This window comes from Leptidea sinapis, chromosome 2, assembly GCF_905404315.1.
Source record: "Leptidea sinapis chromosome 2, ilLepSina1.1, whole genome shotgun sequence".
In the NCBI taxonomy this organism is placed as follows: Eukaryota; Metazoa; Arthropoda; class Insecta; order Lepidoptera; family Pieridae; genus Leptidea; species Leptidea sinapis.
The window spans coordinates 21830049-21844871 of NC_066266.1; the positions used below are offsets into that span (position 1 = coordinate 21830049).

The window sequence follows — 14823 nt, forward strand, 5'->3', positions numbered from 1 at the left end:
TGTAAATGTTACCTTATTATGATTTTTGTATTCTATAAGTGGATCAAAGTAATTTTGATAGGACGAATTTATGTGGAAAACACTAGAGTTTAAAAATATTGTATAAGTAGCACCTTACAGCCCCCAAGGTTCCGGAAATAAGCTCAAAATTGTAAACAAATAATAAGGAAAACGTTGACCCTAAAGGCCAATAAACCGATTGTCACGCAGGTTTCAGTCGATCAGTAAAGCCGTTTAAAAACTATTGCAAAAAAACACCTTTAGATTTTTTTAATAGTTGTTTTGAGATTTCTCAACATCTACCGGTCGAAATTGTATAAAAAACCTTAGTTTGGTTAAGTCCACACGTACACATACTCACACACACGCGCGCGCGCACATTCGTACATATCACCAATCACATATTTTTATACTGTTACGGAAGTTGATACTATGCAAATACAAAGTTATCGCTGAATTGCTCTTGGGCAGGTGATTTCGTAATATTGCCTTGATGCATTACGTCGGTACGTAGCTGAGGTGCCCGATTACGCCCGGCTAAAAATAATCAGGTGACGAACGCGGAAGGCAACTCCAAAGAGCAAGCAAAAGACAATATTATACTTGATCACGGATTACAGAGTATTGAGACGCATTCTCAAATGCGGACTTTTGCTTTAGTTTGGAAATTCAAATAAAGAAATAATTTTATATATATTGACATAGTGATGACAAATGACAGATGTCATTGATTTATTTATTTATTTGTATGATCTTCGGTTATGGCGTCTAAAATTCTATTTCTTCTTCAATTATTATTGTGAAAATATACATTACGTTTATCTAATTATCAATGGCAGTGCAGTTACTAACAGTGTCGGCAATGGAAAACCATGACGTTTCTGTGATTAATTTGCATCCTATGCAAATGCACCAACCGCCTCCTAATCACCAAATAGTAAACACAGTACAAAATCAAATTCCTCAGAATACCGTTCAGCAAAATACACAATCTACTGTTTGTGGCACAGAGCATCCTCAAATCGAGCAAAAACAAAAACTTAACAAGAAGAGAAAAGAAACTATAGACGGCCAAGCACGAGAAATAATATTTAAAGTCATTAAGTTCTTTGAAAGTGAGAAACAGAACAGAGGTTATGCTTTTCCTGTTGAGAATGTTGTTAAGAGGGCGTGTGCTGCGACTGGCCTTTCCGAGAGTACAATAAAGAGAATTAAACGTGAAGGACTCCAAGCAGAAGCAACACACACTAAAATGGCAGGTCCAAAAAAGAAACGCGTCCGAAAAACGAAAGTTCAACTCGACTATTACAAACTATGTGCATTACGGGGCATTGTGAATAGTTATTCAAATCGGAAAGAAGTTCCTACGCTCGGGAAGATATTAGCAGCTGCCAAACATGAGTTAGACTATCAAGGAGGTAAGGAATCACTGCGGCTTATTCTGCTAAATAAATTAGGTATTAAGTTCAAAAAGTGTGAGAAAAAGATCAAGAAGCCTCCTGAAGAGGAGGTACAGCAACAGTATCATCATCCGCAGCAAATTATGACACATATACCCATGGACCATATGAAGACAGAAGCACACTGTATTTATTCTAACATGATGCCCCAGGTACCTCCAGTGTCTTATTAAAAGTATCGGATATTCGAATGAGTTAATTTTACACGTATTTTGTAACAAAACAGTGACGCAAGTGATGTATTTTTTTATTGAATATCATCACAGTGAATGTTAATATTTAGCAGTTTGGAGATGTAAATACATCTCGCAACAGTTTTAAAATACCAAAAAAGAAATGTAGGATTATGCAGTCAAGTGATTATAATATTCATTCAGTTTTGTTTTTGTACCGGAATATGAAGTATTACAGTATTCAATTAATTCTTGTTAAGATTATAGACATATAGCATATTAATCTTATTAATTATATATTTAGGAATCCTCCTGTCGATGGGGAGTGAGATGGCATATCGCCAGTAGCTAGAAATTGATGAATTAAATTGTAAAAAAGGGGTATGAGTAAGTACATAAAATATTGGCACACATGCAGCGGCCTGTCAATGCGTATTATTTTATGTATATTAATAGATTGCTTGTAATTAGAATGATATGAGAGAATGTATATGAAAGATCTTACAGGTGGCTCCTTTGCACTGGATGCCGGCTAGATTATGGGGACCACAACGGCACCTATTTCTGCTCTGAAGCAGTAATGTGTAAACATTACTGTGTTTCGGTCTGAAGGGCGCCATTGAGAAGGTGAAATTACTGGGCAAATGAGACTTAAAATGTTATATCTCAAGGTGACGAGTGCAGTTGTAGTGCCATTCAGAATTTATAGGATTTTTCAAGAATCATGAGCGGCACTGTAATGGGCAGGGTGTATCAATTACCATCAGCTGAACGTCCTGCTCGTCTTGTCGCTTATTTTCTTAAAAAAAAATCTAATGGCAAAGGGCACTTGCCAATTTTGAAAGATTAATGGTGGGTCAAATAGGCAAGTGACTCAAGTTATGGAATGTGAAAGCAAACAAAGACAGAGGTCAAGAAATGTGTTGCCGTTGCTTGAAGTCTTTTAAAGATTTTTCTACGAACTCTCATGAGATTTGCTTTGAGTGTAAATAGATAAGTGCATTGGCACTGATATTATTTTCTTCATCATCATCAGCCGGAAGACGTCCACTGCTGGTCAAAGGCCTTCTCAAAGATTTGCACAACAATAGGTCCTGTGCTGCCCTTATCCAACATTTTACAGAGGTCTTGACCAGATTGTCGGTCCATCTTATGAGGGGCCTACCAACACTGTGTCTTCCGGTAATTATTATTATTTTTCTTTCTTATCATAACAGAATTAACAAAACTAACTAGTGTAATCTTAAATTTATAACAGCGCTAGCAACCTGTAAAATTGTTGAAACAAAACAATGATTACAATATGATACAGCACAATATGTTATAAATCTTCGAGGTTCTGGTTGTCAATGTCACATATTACAGAGTATTAATTATAAAAATCTGGACGACCGAGCCTTGCTCGGATTTTTAAGAATGTACAAAACTTGAACAAAAAAAAAACTAATAGGACATCTGGATTCGAACCGGGGTCTTCTGCTTTCCGGATCACCCAATGTCTGATCAATCCAATCTGAGCTATAATAGTCTTGTATATAGTGGCGAAATTTACCTTTGTATTCTAATGTTATTGTAGCTGTTTCTCATTCAAACATGGATAAAACCATTTTTTTTAATTGAAATTGAAACCTAGCTAGACCGATTTATCACCCCCGAAATCCCCTGCATACTTAATTTTATGAAAATCGTTGGAGCCGTTTCCGAGATTCAGATTATATATATACAAGAATTGCTCGTTTAAAGATATAAGATAAGAATAATAAGTTCAGACAAAAAAAAATTGAATTTAATTGACAATTAAAAACTGTTATTATTCAAAATATTAATAAATAGGTTTTGATTTTTGAAGCCTAAGAATTACACTAAAATAGCTTTTAAGCAGTTTTTTGGGTTCATGGCAGCCCCTTAAAAACGAATTAAGTTATATTTACTTAAGATGATAACTATTTTAAAATACACATTGTTTTAAAAGTGAGCTGTACTTTTTACGAACATCAGTTGCATGTTCGAGTCAGTAATTGAAATCACTAAAATATTATCAATGATGATTCTAAAACACTTTAGAAATAATTAAAACAAAGACTATAAATTTTATTGAAATGAAATTTCATTTAAAGAACAGAGGGCCCCTCTAGGGAGTCTCTTGCACCCTAAAATAAGAATTTAAAAATCAACAACCTAATTATTTATCCTCATAAAAATACCATATCACTATTATTACTTATAAGAAAAAGTGATAAGGAATTCACTTGATGATAAATGGCACTCATAGTTATGAGCGGTGTTACAATCACATTCGTCACTCTGAGGTATGCCTCATTAGCCCTTTAACTTCACTAGCTGCATCTGTTCCCGGCATAAACATTTGCTAATTTTTGTTCAGACAACTAGAAAATAATAAACTATATGTTTATCTATAAGTATTTGATTTCATTACCGACATTTTAAAATTAATTGACATTTTGAAAATGCACATATTTGATCATTTTATAAAATATATCTCTAGTGCCACGGACTAGTAAAAAAATAAGGACTCCGTGTGACCTTATATAACAGTGTAGCACCAAAACAAGCCGATTAACGTGTAAATACATAGCCCCACGCACACACACTACTACAGGCCGATAGGCGGCCATTATGATAATTGTCATTGTCTATGACAGATCAGTTTGCTTCTCAGTAGAATATTTTAAAAATGCCATCGTGCATTGTGAAAAAGTGTAAAAACGATACTATATAAGTATTTGTGGCCACATATGATTATTTAAGGGAGAAAAATTTGTGTAACTAGTATCCCCTGTAACCGCACACACACTAGCATAAAGGTGCTTCACTTGCTAATATCACGGCATGGAGTCCTTCTTTTTTTACTCGTCCGTGCTTTAGTGCTTGTGTCCGCAGATGTGAAATGCATTGTATATTGTACATAAAAAGCCTTTTAAATACTTTATGTTAGAATTATTCGCTTGTTTGCTATATATTATTTACACAAATGGCAAGAAATTACACTTAAGTTAAAATATTGTTGTATATATATATATATCAGTATCAATTACTTGTATTCAATAAATTATAAATAGATATTATGGTAAATATTGAAATTTTAATTGATTTTAGTGAATGACAATGTAAGGATAGTATTAGATGATGCACCGAATATGTAGCAATAACGAACTATTTTTAATTGTGATGTTACTTGGAGTATTTAACCAATTGAAGCACCATTGATGAGCGTATAAATTAAAAATGTATCATAAACATGTCTGTATGATTGCAATTGAAACTCGCGTCCTTTATGAATTGTACTTATTTTTAAATGCATATTACTGAAGAAAGAATTGCAAATTAGATGAGGACAATAATTTTTCCTCTCAATTTTGGAGGGATCTTCCCCTGTATTTTACATTAATTACTAAACACTTTCTCAATATTCAGTCTATCTCTTACTTGAGATAATAATAGTAACTATCGTTGACTTTTCTGTCCCAATAAACTTTTCGACGGTAACTCACTTTATCCGTACACGCTGTCTGTCAATGGGAGGACGTATAGCTTACCAGCGATAGAAGTTTGTATGGAAATTGCAATTCACGCGTCCCTATTAAGGCGATAAGAATGACTTATCGGGTATATTAGGACAGCCTCAGATTATTGACAGTTAATTACTGACTGTAGACGGTACGGTATTGGGAACGGCCGCAATCTGTGACTTTTTTGTTCCACTTCTGCTTCCCTGAACTCATATGCCAAGCCAATTTCCATTTTAGATTCCTGATATTTGTTCCTATATGTCGAACCTTTGTGCTTTTTCCTTATGTATTCTAGTTTGCCTTATTCTTTTTTCTGGATCCTGATCTGATGGATGGAAATAAACTCGTTCCTTTAAGCCTGTGTCTATTGCATGATGTAATAATAAGTTTTAAGTGCTAGCACGCACTGCGAATTTTATTCGTGCGATTTCTCTCGCAAAATTCTGCATGCAATTGTATGAAGCTGCACGCTCTTGCGGAAAAAAAATCCGCGCGAAGTTTTTACCTCAAACAATCCGCGGTGTGGATCTTTTTCGTGGGCTTGACCGCTCAGTCGCGTATTGCTTATGAGATTAGGATGTCGTGCTCTTCGCCTGTTGTCTTCAAACTAATTATTATATAAATGACATGATGATAAGAACACACACACGCACATATTGAATTTTGAAAGAAACCATTCCAATTTTTACTATATTTCATTATAGCTATATGTGTACACTGTATTGGATCAAGGGGATCACTTAGATGTAGATTTTAAAATTATGACAATTGACACGGACGGTTGACTCAGTTGGAAGAGCTCTTGCACGTTCCCTAGAAGTGCAGGTTCGAATCCTAAACTGTCAATAAATTTTAGTACAAATTAATAATTAGTATCACATTAAATTGACTATTATTTGCGCGATCACAATATATTCTAAATATATATCTACCAATCATCATCAAAATCGGTCAAACCGTATTTGAGTTAAAGTCACAAATACAGACAAAAATTAACAAAATGATTGTGTGGTTTTATGAAACCACGGTAAAAGTGAAACTTTTTTCACATAATAGACATTTAACTAAAAATTTTTGGAATAATATTCCATTAAGGGTATAAAAATCGCTTTATCAATCTTAATTGGAAAATTGGAATGATAATGGGAAATAATAAAAGTAGACTATGTCTCCAACTAAATCAGTAATAGTCTATACACTACACGGTCAGCTGCTGCGAACTATAGGCGCCGCCCGACCGTCACGCGACATGCAACACACAGACGAAAAAGTTTGAGACTATGCAATAAAAGTTTCACTTTAATAATTTTTGATAGGAACTGTAGATTCGCATCGGTGAGTAGTAAAACTTATTTTTCATAAAGTTAATACTAAATATGTACAGAAAGTGCCTACAGATTTATTATACAGAATATATTATTTAGATAGATTACTACTATGAAAAATCCTATTCGTCTGCCCAATTTAATTTAATTGTTATTTTTGTCGTCGACATAAGACGTATGAGTTGTAGGTGCGAGATAAACTCCGACAGTTAAAAAAAAACCGTATTTAACTTTTAATCTTCCTTAATTTTTTAGCCGTTCCTTCAGCCGTTTCAGTACCCTTTTGAAACTAAAAAAAACATGCCACCGTTTACAGAATACTGAAGTATTAGTAGGATTAGTATTACCTTTCTTTTGTTTTAGCTGCTCTTGTACATACATTGGCTTTTTCTTTGGTTTTTCTAATACATTTTGTTTTAATTGTATCTTCTGGATTAGACTCATTTGACGCAGATCAGAGGGCCTACCATCAACTTTTAATTAGCGATGCAATTCCGATGCAGTTCAGTTTAGGTACAAGTTAAAAAACAAAAAGTCCAATAAAGTATTCTCATCTCATGTTTCATCGATAAAATTTTCCTTTTCTGTATCATTTCGTTATTTTTTAAAAGTTATTAACAACACGTATCACTTTCCTCTAAGGAATTAGGAACTTTTTTCAAATCGCTCACTTTGACACATAAGTTTGCGATTAAATTTCTTGATTTTACGTCAACCTAAAATGGATAGCTCTAATGATGTCGTGGTACGAAATAGCAATGCAGTTCATTTTAGGTTGTCAATTGAATCGCAATAAGAGTTCATGCATCAGAATCGCATCGCTAGTTAAAAGTTGATGGTAGGCCTTCTGTTCAAAAGTGAACACTCGGGATTTTGCTCAGTGCATATACACATAATTTTGGTTAAATACTCCAAGCTATCTTATAATCTTATGAAATACGAATAATGTTCATATTATAGAATAAGGAATGCTTATAACAGTATAATAAATGATAATGATTTCGACGGTAATATATTATTCATAGACAAGATGTAAAAGAAGTAACACTACACCATTATAGAAAATATCTTCTTCGGTCCGGCCCGAAATGTTGACAATCCCAAAAAAAAAGTGTGTGTGTACTTATATAAGTATGCACGCAAGATGTTATACTTCTTTGGCCTAACAAAGCAAAAATCCTTTAAATCTTGCAACGATGGCTTTGACAATTAATTATTAAATAACGAACACGGCTGTACGGCTCTAATAATGTTATTAGAAACCAAAAAAAAATAACGAATGTCGCAAACGTCAGAAAATTTTAGGAACCAACTTCACCCTGTTACTTTTAAAATTTCACTCTCATCATTCTTTCATAACGCGCCAAAAGAAGTATAACTTCAAAAAGCTTGTACAATCACATTTAAAACCGGCATATGGTATTACTATCTGGACCCATAAGTAGACTTGTTTGTACTCATATTACAATCTCTGTTACGGCAACTAAAGACGTAATTGAGTAAAAGTAAATTATATGTATTAAACGTTTTTGTAATTTGATACATCTGTGACGGTCACTCCCAATATTCAGTCTATCTCTTACTTGAGATAAAAATCGTAACTATCGTTGACTCTTCTGTCCCAATAAACTTATCGACGGTAACTTACCGGCAATAGAAGTTTGCTTGGAAATTTCAATTTACGCGTCCCAATATAAGGCGGTAAAAATGACTTATCGGGTATATTGGCAGTATACAGCTTCAGATTATTGACAGCCAATTACTGACAGTAGAAGATAGTAATTTATATCTACCTGTAGATAGTATATTGGGAACGGCCGTTAGACAATTCATACGTCAAAGACTCTAATAGAGCCTTTTACTACTAGACAACCGATGAGAACAGGCCAGGTTTATTACTTTAGTGTGCATGACAAGCTACGTCCTACACTCGCGATTTGTATGTCACTTTGTGTTAGTGTGGGTGTATTGTTCAAAATAGAGTTTAACCGTGAACCTCAATTTTTTTCGACTCTTTCGTAGCTGCCACAGTCTATTTTGACGTATGTATGATCAAAGATGGAACTATTATTATTAATATGCAACTATGTTTTTTTTGCAAACCGTACTTTTCAAGTGACATTTGACAGATGGAGGTTATTGACGTTCCTATTGTCATATATTTTTTTTTATTTAGTGGCACGGGATGCAAGTCCATAGGCCTGTCATATTTTTGGTCTTCTTGTATTGCCAATATTTAAAATTACCGTTACCTCTATTAAAATTGCGCTTGTCAATGGTATGTTTATGCTTTGGTTATGTTATTGTAGATTTCAAATAAGGCTGAGTAGACTATATTCTATTGTGTGATGTATTGTAATTATTTTTGATTGAATAAATTAATTTGTCGAATTGTTCAATATCAATGAGACTTTTTTTTTATTAAAAACCTTTATAAAATATGTGACTTCCGCGTGGGTGGATAAGTAAAGCGGTAATCTTATGTACTTAAGTATAGTTGATTTATTTTGAAATAGTATATAACAACCAATGACGTCTATTCATATAGACAATGCACCTCATACAAAATCAAAGCCGAAATATGGCAAATGACATCATAATAACCTTCGACTGCCATGTCTATACATTTCTGATTGTTTCCTTTCATCTGTCCCATTCTGACAAGCGGGTCTTGTCTGTAATCAGACTGCGAATGTCATGTCCATATGTATAGAACGTCATTGTTAACAACACACTTGCGAGGAAATGCAAACATGTATTGCATAAATCGGTCAAACAGAATATGACAGTTATAAGAAAAGACGCATAAGATTTTTTTTTGCACGCGCCAAATGTAAGGTGATTGATTACATATAATTCACAATTATAATTTTAGTGATAAAATGCAAATATTTTATAACAAATTATTGCGAATTATAAATAAATTGATGATAGTAATAAATGTTTCTCATCTTAATTAGGGACACATTTATTTGCTCCAAAAATGCAAGATTTTAACTGGATTTTCAGTGGTATAAAACCTCTGTTACAAAAAAAGCCGTATTTAACCGGGTAAATTGAAAATAATAATTAAGTGAAGCCGGTAATTAATTACACTAAGTGGCTGTGCGAGTCAAGAAATTTTGTAGTAAACATTAAGTAAAATAAAATTTTGAACAAGTAATTAAATATTAATTTCAAAAACCATGTTTTGGATGTTTTCGCCAATGTGTGACGGCCTGGGTGATCGATTTGTTATTTTAAAGTGATATCCCTCACTTAATTTGTAACCAAAATATATGAACGATGCGGGACTCTATACCGCGCCTTTCGGGTTCTGTCCGAGCGCTCTTACCAGCTGAGCCAACCGTTCGACTGCCGCATCGTTCAAATTTTGGTTTCAAATTTAAATTGTACTTTTTATAGCCCGAATGATATCTGAGAACAAAACAATACACCAGTTTGAAATCATTTATTTATGTGGGTAGAATGAAATTATCGGTGAAATTCTTGTGTTGTGTCCTCTCGTGTGTTTTCCTGGCATAGCACTGCGCGAACGCGGCGGGACAGTACGTACACTTGTATGGCCTTTCACCCGTATGTGTTCGCTTGTGGTTTATAAGTGTCCGGTTTGTCTGAAAGCACATTAATAATATAGTCATCTAACGGCCGTTCCCAATATTCAGTCTATCTATTACTTGAGATAAAAATCATTACTATCGTTGACTTTTCTGTCCCAATAAACTTATCGACGGTAACTCACCTTATCCGTACACACTGTCTGTCAATGGGACGACGTATTGCTTACAAGCGATAGAAATTGTAACCTTAACTGAAACTTACCAGTGAAATTTCTATGGAAATTGCAATTCACGCGTCCCAATATAAGGCGATAAGAATGACTTATCGGATATATTGGGACAGCTTTAGATTACTGACAGTAGAAGGTAGTAATTTATCTCTATCCGTAGATAGTATATTGGGAACGGCCGTAGGTCTAGTTATCAAGATATGTGCGTGTGTTAAAATAAAACAAGTTTCAAACATTTCAATAACTTGTAGGTTAAGAAGTATTTTATTTAACATTTTTAATTATCAATGTTAATAGCTGACTTTGCAGTTTAACATGATAATGTGGGACTTGTGTCAAAGTCAAAGTATATAAATAAAATTTTATTACCAAAACTTATGCACGATGCGGAACTCGAACCCGCGACCTCTTGGATTCCGTCCGAGCGCTCTTCCACGGAGTCAACCGTTCGAGTGATGAGATTGAGTTCAACTTTAAATTTTTGGCTCCACCCAATAATTCCATTTTTTTATGGAAGAAGGAGGACAAACGAGCGTACGGGTCACCTGGTGTTAAGTGATCACCGCCGCCCACATTCTCTTACAACACCAGAGGAATCACAGGAGCATTGCGGGTCCTTTAAGGAAGGTGTACGCGCTTTTGTTGAAGGTACCCATGTTGTATCGTCCCGGAAACACCGCACAAGAAAGCTCATTCCACAGCTTTGTAGTACGTGGAAGAAAGATCCTTGTAAACCGCACTGTGGAGGACCGGCTCACATCCAGATGATGAGGATATCCTAACTTGTGGCGTGCCGTGCGAAGGTGGAATTCGGCGGCAGGAATCAGGTGAAACAGATCTTCGGAACACTCCCCGTGATAAATGCGGTAGAAGACGCACAATGAAGCGACGTCTCTACGCAACGCCAAGTGTTCCAGCCGTTCACAGAGCACTGGCTCCCCGATAATTCGAGCTGCTCTGCGTTGCACGCGGTCAAATGGATCGAGTTGATACTGGGGTGTGCCAGACTAGAGATGACAGCAATACTCCATATGTGGCCGGACCTGCGCTTTATACAGCGCTAGAATGTGGGCCGGCTTGAACTACTGCCGTGCTCTATAAAAGGCATTTATTTTCTTAAAATTGATTCCTTCAAAATTATTTTTGATGTCATTTCTAATATACTAGGCTACCGCTTCGGAAACAAATGGCGCTCTGAGGGAGAAGAAGCGGCGCAATAAACTCTCCCAGCATTCCTGTTTCTCCGCTCTTTTTAAAAAAAATACATTATTGTACAGTCATTGCTATTGCTATAAAATAATCATAATCTAGTCCCAGGCTGTCAGATCACAATTAATGACGCCCTAAAGCATATTCAGAAATTACCTTGAGACTACCATTGGGAGGCTCCTTTGCACAGGATGCCGGCTAGATTATGGGTACCACATCGGCGCCTATTTCTGCAGTGAAGCAGTAATGTGAAACATTACTGTGTTTCGGTCTGAAGGGCGCCGTAGCAAGTGAAATTACTGGGCAAATGAGATTCAACATCTTATGTCTCAACGTGACGAGCGCAGTTGTAGTGCCGCTCACAATTTGTGGGGTTCTTCAAGAATCCTGAGCGGCACTGCATTGAAAAAGGCAGATCGTATCAATTACCATCAGCTGAAAGTTCTGCTGACAAAAAAGACAAGTTAATTTTGGGATAAATTATTACTTTTAAAACTGTAAAGTAGGTCCTTTAGATTGAGGAGAAGAGGATTTAATCTGTGGGTTCATCTCTTACTAACACATTCTTTAAAGTATAAACATACTCACATGAAAACCCCGGCCGCAAACATCGCAAATCTTATCCTTGGGTCGCGCAGACTTTTGATGCACAAATTTCGTGTGAGTTCGCAATGAAAACCCGCTCACGAATTGCTGGAATCAAATATTAACATTCACAAATCTAAAGAAGGTTAAAGAGGTCTGTATTCAAACTTTGACCTAAAAAAGATCTTTTACGATCAATTCCTTGAACATCTGTTACTCTTGAGGTTGTAAAAATAGGCTTTATATATAATTTAGGCGGTACCATCTTTGTGCTGCAGAAGAGGGCTTTTCGCGCGATTTTTTAACCTTCGTCCTAAAGAATCATTAAGAGAAAAATTTAAAGATATAAACATTTTGACTGTTATTTCTCGATACATTTTTGATAATGTTCTGTATGTTCATAAGCACATTGAGGAATTTTCTAGAAACTGTGACACAAGGAACAAACATGAACTTGTTATGCCTACTACTCGGTTGGGTCGAGTTAGTAAGTCTTTTGTTGGGCGATGTATATGCTTCTACAATATGATCCTAGAAAATGTACAAAACAAATGTGTTACGAAATTTAAAAGAATTGTTAAAAAACGTTTGTGTGGAAAAGGTTACTATACCATAAACGATTTTCTTAATGACACCACGGACTGGGAATAAAGCGAACACCGTCAGGCTCTTTAATTATAAATGTTCATTGTACGATATCACATTGTAATCCATATTTTTATAAGCCCGCTGAGCTTCTTGTGCCCATTCTTCTCAGGTCTGAGGCTATCTCTTTTGAATGGGTGGTAGTTTTTGACGTTCAATAAGTGATTTTGAATCCTATTTTGAATAAAAATAGTTGAATTTGAATTGAGAGACATTACAAACGTGCGAACTGAGTCATAAAACATTACGTCAAAGGGATGTGACAATACCGCACAACTCGTTATCGATAAACGGATGCATGGTCGCGAAGTTATTCGGCTGCCACCGTATCACTGCCAATATAATCCTATTGAATTGGTATGGGCACAAGTAAAGGGCGAAGTGGCATCAAAAAACAATACTTTCAAAATAGCAGACGTTGATATCCTTTTACATGATGCTATCGGGAATGTATCCAAAGAGGACTGGGTAAAATGTGTGAGGCACGCAGAGGAGTTACAGGATCGCGATTTAGCCAAGGCCTTTTTAAGAGATCAGAGAATACAGCGTCTGATAATTAATTTACATGAAGATGACAGCGATGGCTGCTCAGACGATGACATAGACTTAGATTGATATTTTAAGCTGATCTTTGATTCTGTTCAAAATTAGTTATAAGTTGTTTTATTGTATGTTTTAAAAGCAGATTTAAAAGTTTTAAAAATACACCCTAAAAAATATTTTGCGTTATTTCGTTAACCTTTTCTTAATTACCTGCTAATGAGTATCGACAAATCCCTTCATTGTTGCACACAACACTAGCAGTGCGAGCGAGAGTTCCGATATGCCAATAAGTGTGAGCGAGAGATCTGATAAAAACGATTTATGACTCAGTTCGCACGTTTGTAATGGCCCATACTATAGTGACGACCTCCAAGTAAAAGTAACATACCTCATGTTAAATTTAACTCTATATGAAACGTTTGAACCTGAATATCTTATGATCCCGATCAACAGAAAACACATTAAGACCTTGCCAACGATATATTATGGTGGACAATATCTATTGTGGTTGATGACGAATAAAATTACCAACGCCATTTTTTTTTTTTTTGTTGAATAGGAGGACAAACGAGCGTACACCTGGTGTTAAGAGAACCAGAGGAATTACAGGAGCGTTGCCGACCCATTTTTTGGAGGTACCCATGTCGTATCGTATCGTCCCGGAAACACCGCACAAGGAAGCTCATTCCACAGCTTGTACGTGGAAGAAAGCTCCACAGAACACGCAACGAAAAGCTGCTCTTTTTGTCGGTGACCCAGTGCTCTGTGAAGGGCTGGATCACTTGGCGTTGCGTAGAGACTTCGCTTCATTGTGTGTCTTCTACCGCATTTATCACGGGGAGTGTTCCGAAGACCTGTTTACTGATTCCTGCCGCCGTTATTTCACGTTCGCACGACACGCCACAAGTTAGGATATCATCCCCACCATCTGGATGTGTGGCGGTCCTCCACAGTGCGGTTTTCAAGGAGCTTTCTTCCACGTACTACAAAGCTGTGGAATGAGCTTCCTTGTGCGGTGTTTCCGGGGCGATACGACATGGGTACCTTCAAAAAAAGCGCGTACTCCTTATTCTCATTATTCCTCTGTTGTTGCAAGAGATTGTGGGCGGCGGTGATCACTCAACACTAGGTGACCAGTACGCCCGTTTGCCCTCCTATTCCATTAAAAAAAAATGGACACTGTTAAAAACAAACCTTATTACATATTTCGCAGTAGTGTGACGAGGATCTAACGTGCACCAGTTTGTAGTGGTTCTTCATATATGCTTTTCGAGAGAACACCTTCCCGCAGTCGGGGCAAGGAACCCTGAAACAGAACAAATTCAAATATTTTTATTCAAAATAGGATGTGAAATCACTTATTGAAACCACTACCACACATTCCAAAATGAATGCCTCAGGCCTGAGAAGAATGGGTGCAACAAACTCAGCGGGCTTTTTTTTTCATCAAAAATATGTTTTACAATTAAAGTAACATTTACAAAGTAACATTGTACAATTAAACTTATTATTTAATAGTCTGAGGGCGATCGCTCCATTCCCAATCAGTGGTATCATTAAGAA

At 36.0% G+C, this 14823-nt stretch overlaps 2 protein-coding genes across 2 annotated transcripts in view; one reads left to right on the forward strand and one right to left on the reverse strand.

Annotated features, from left to right (window-relative positions):
* Positions 1-726: 726 nt before the first annotated feature.
* LOC126975411 (uncharacterized) lies at positions 727-8893 on the forward strand. Its single transcript, XM_050823301.1, has one exon. It carries the CDS (start codon positions 833-835, stop codon positions 1631-1633), a length of 801 nt encoding a protein of 266 aa, XP_050679258.1. The 5' UTR covers positions 727-832; the 3' UTR covers positions 1634-8893.
* Positions 8894-9924: 1031 nt separating this feature from the next.
* Positions 9925-14823, reverse strand: part of LOC126973683 (zinc finger protein 782-like) — a 44485-nt gene continuing 39586 nt past the window's right edge. The window contains exons 3-5 of the mRNA XM_050821003.1: positions 14455-14566; positions 12076-12180; positions 9925-10102 (exon numbers count right to left, since the gene is read on the reverse strand). Coding sequence (XP_050676960.1) covers positions 9944-10102; positions 12076-12180; positions 14455-14566 — 376 coding nt within the window. The 3' untranslated portion in view covers positions 9925-9943. The remainder of the gene's footprint in view (positions 10103-12075; positions 12181-14454; positions 14567-14823) is intronic.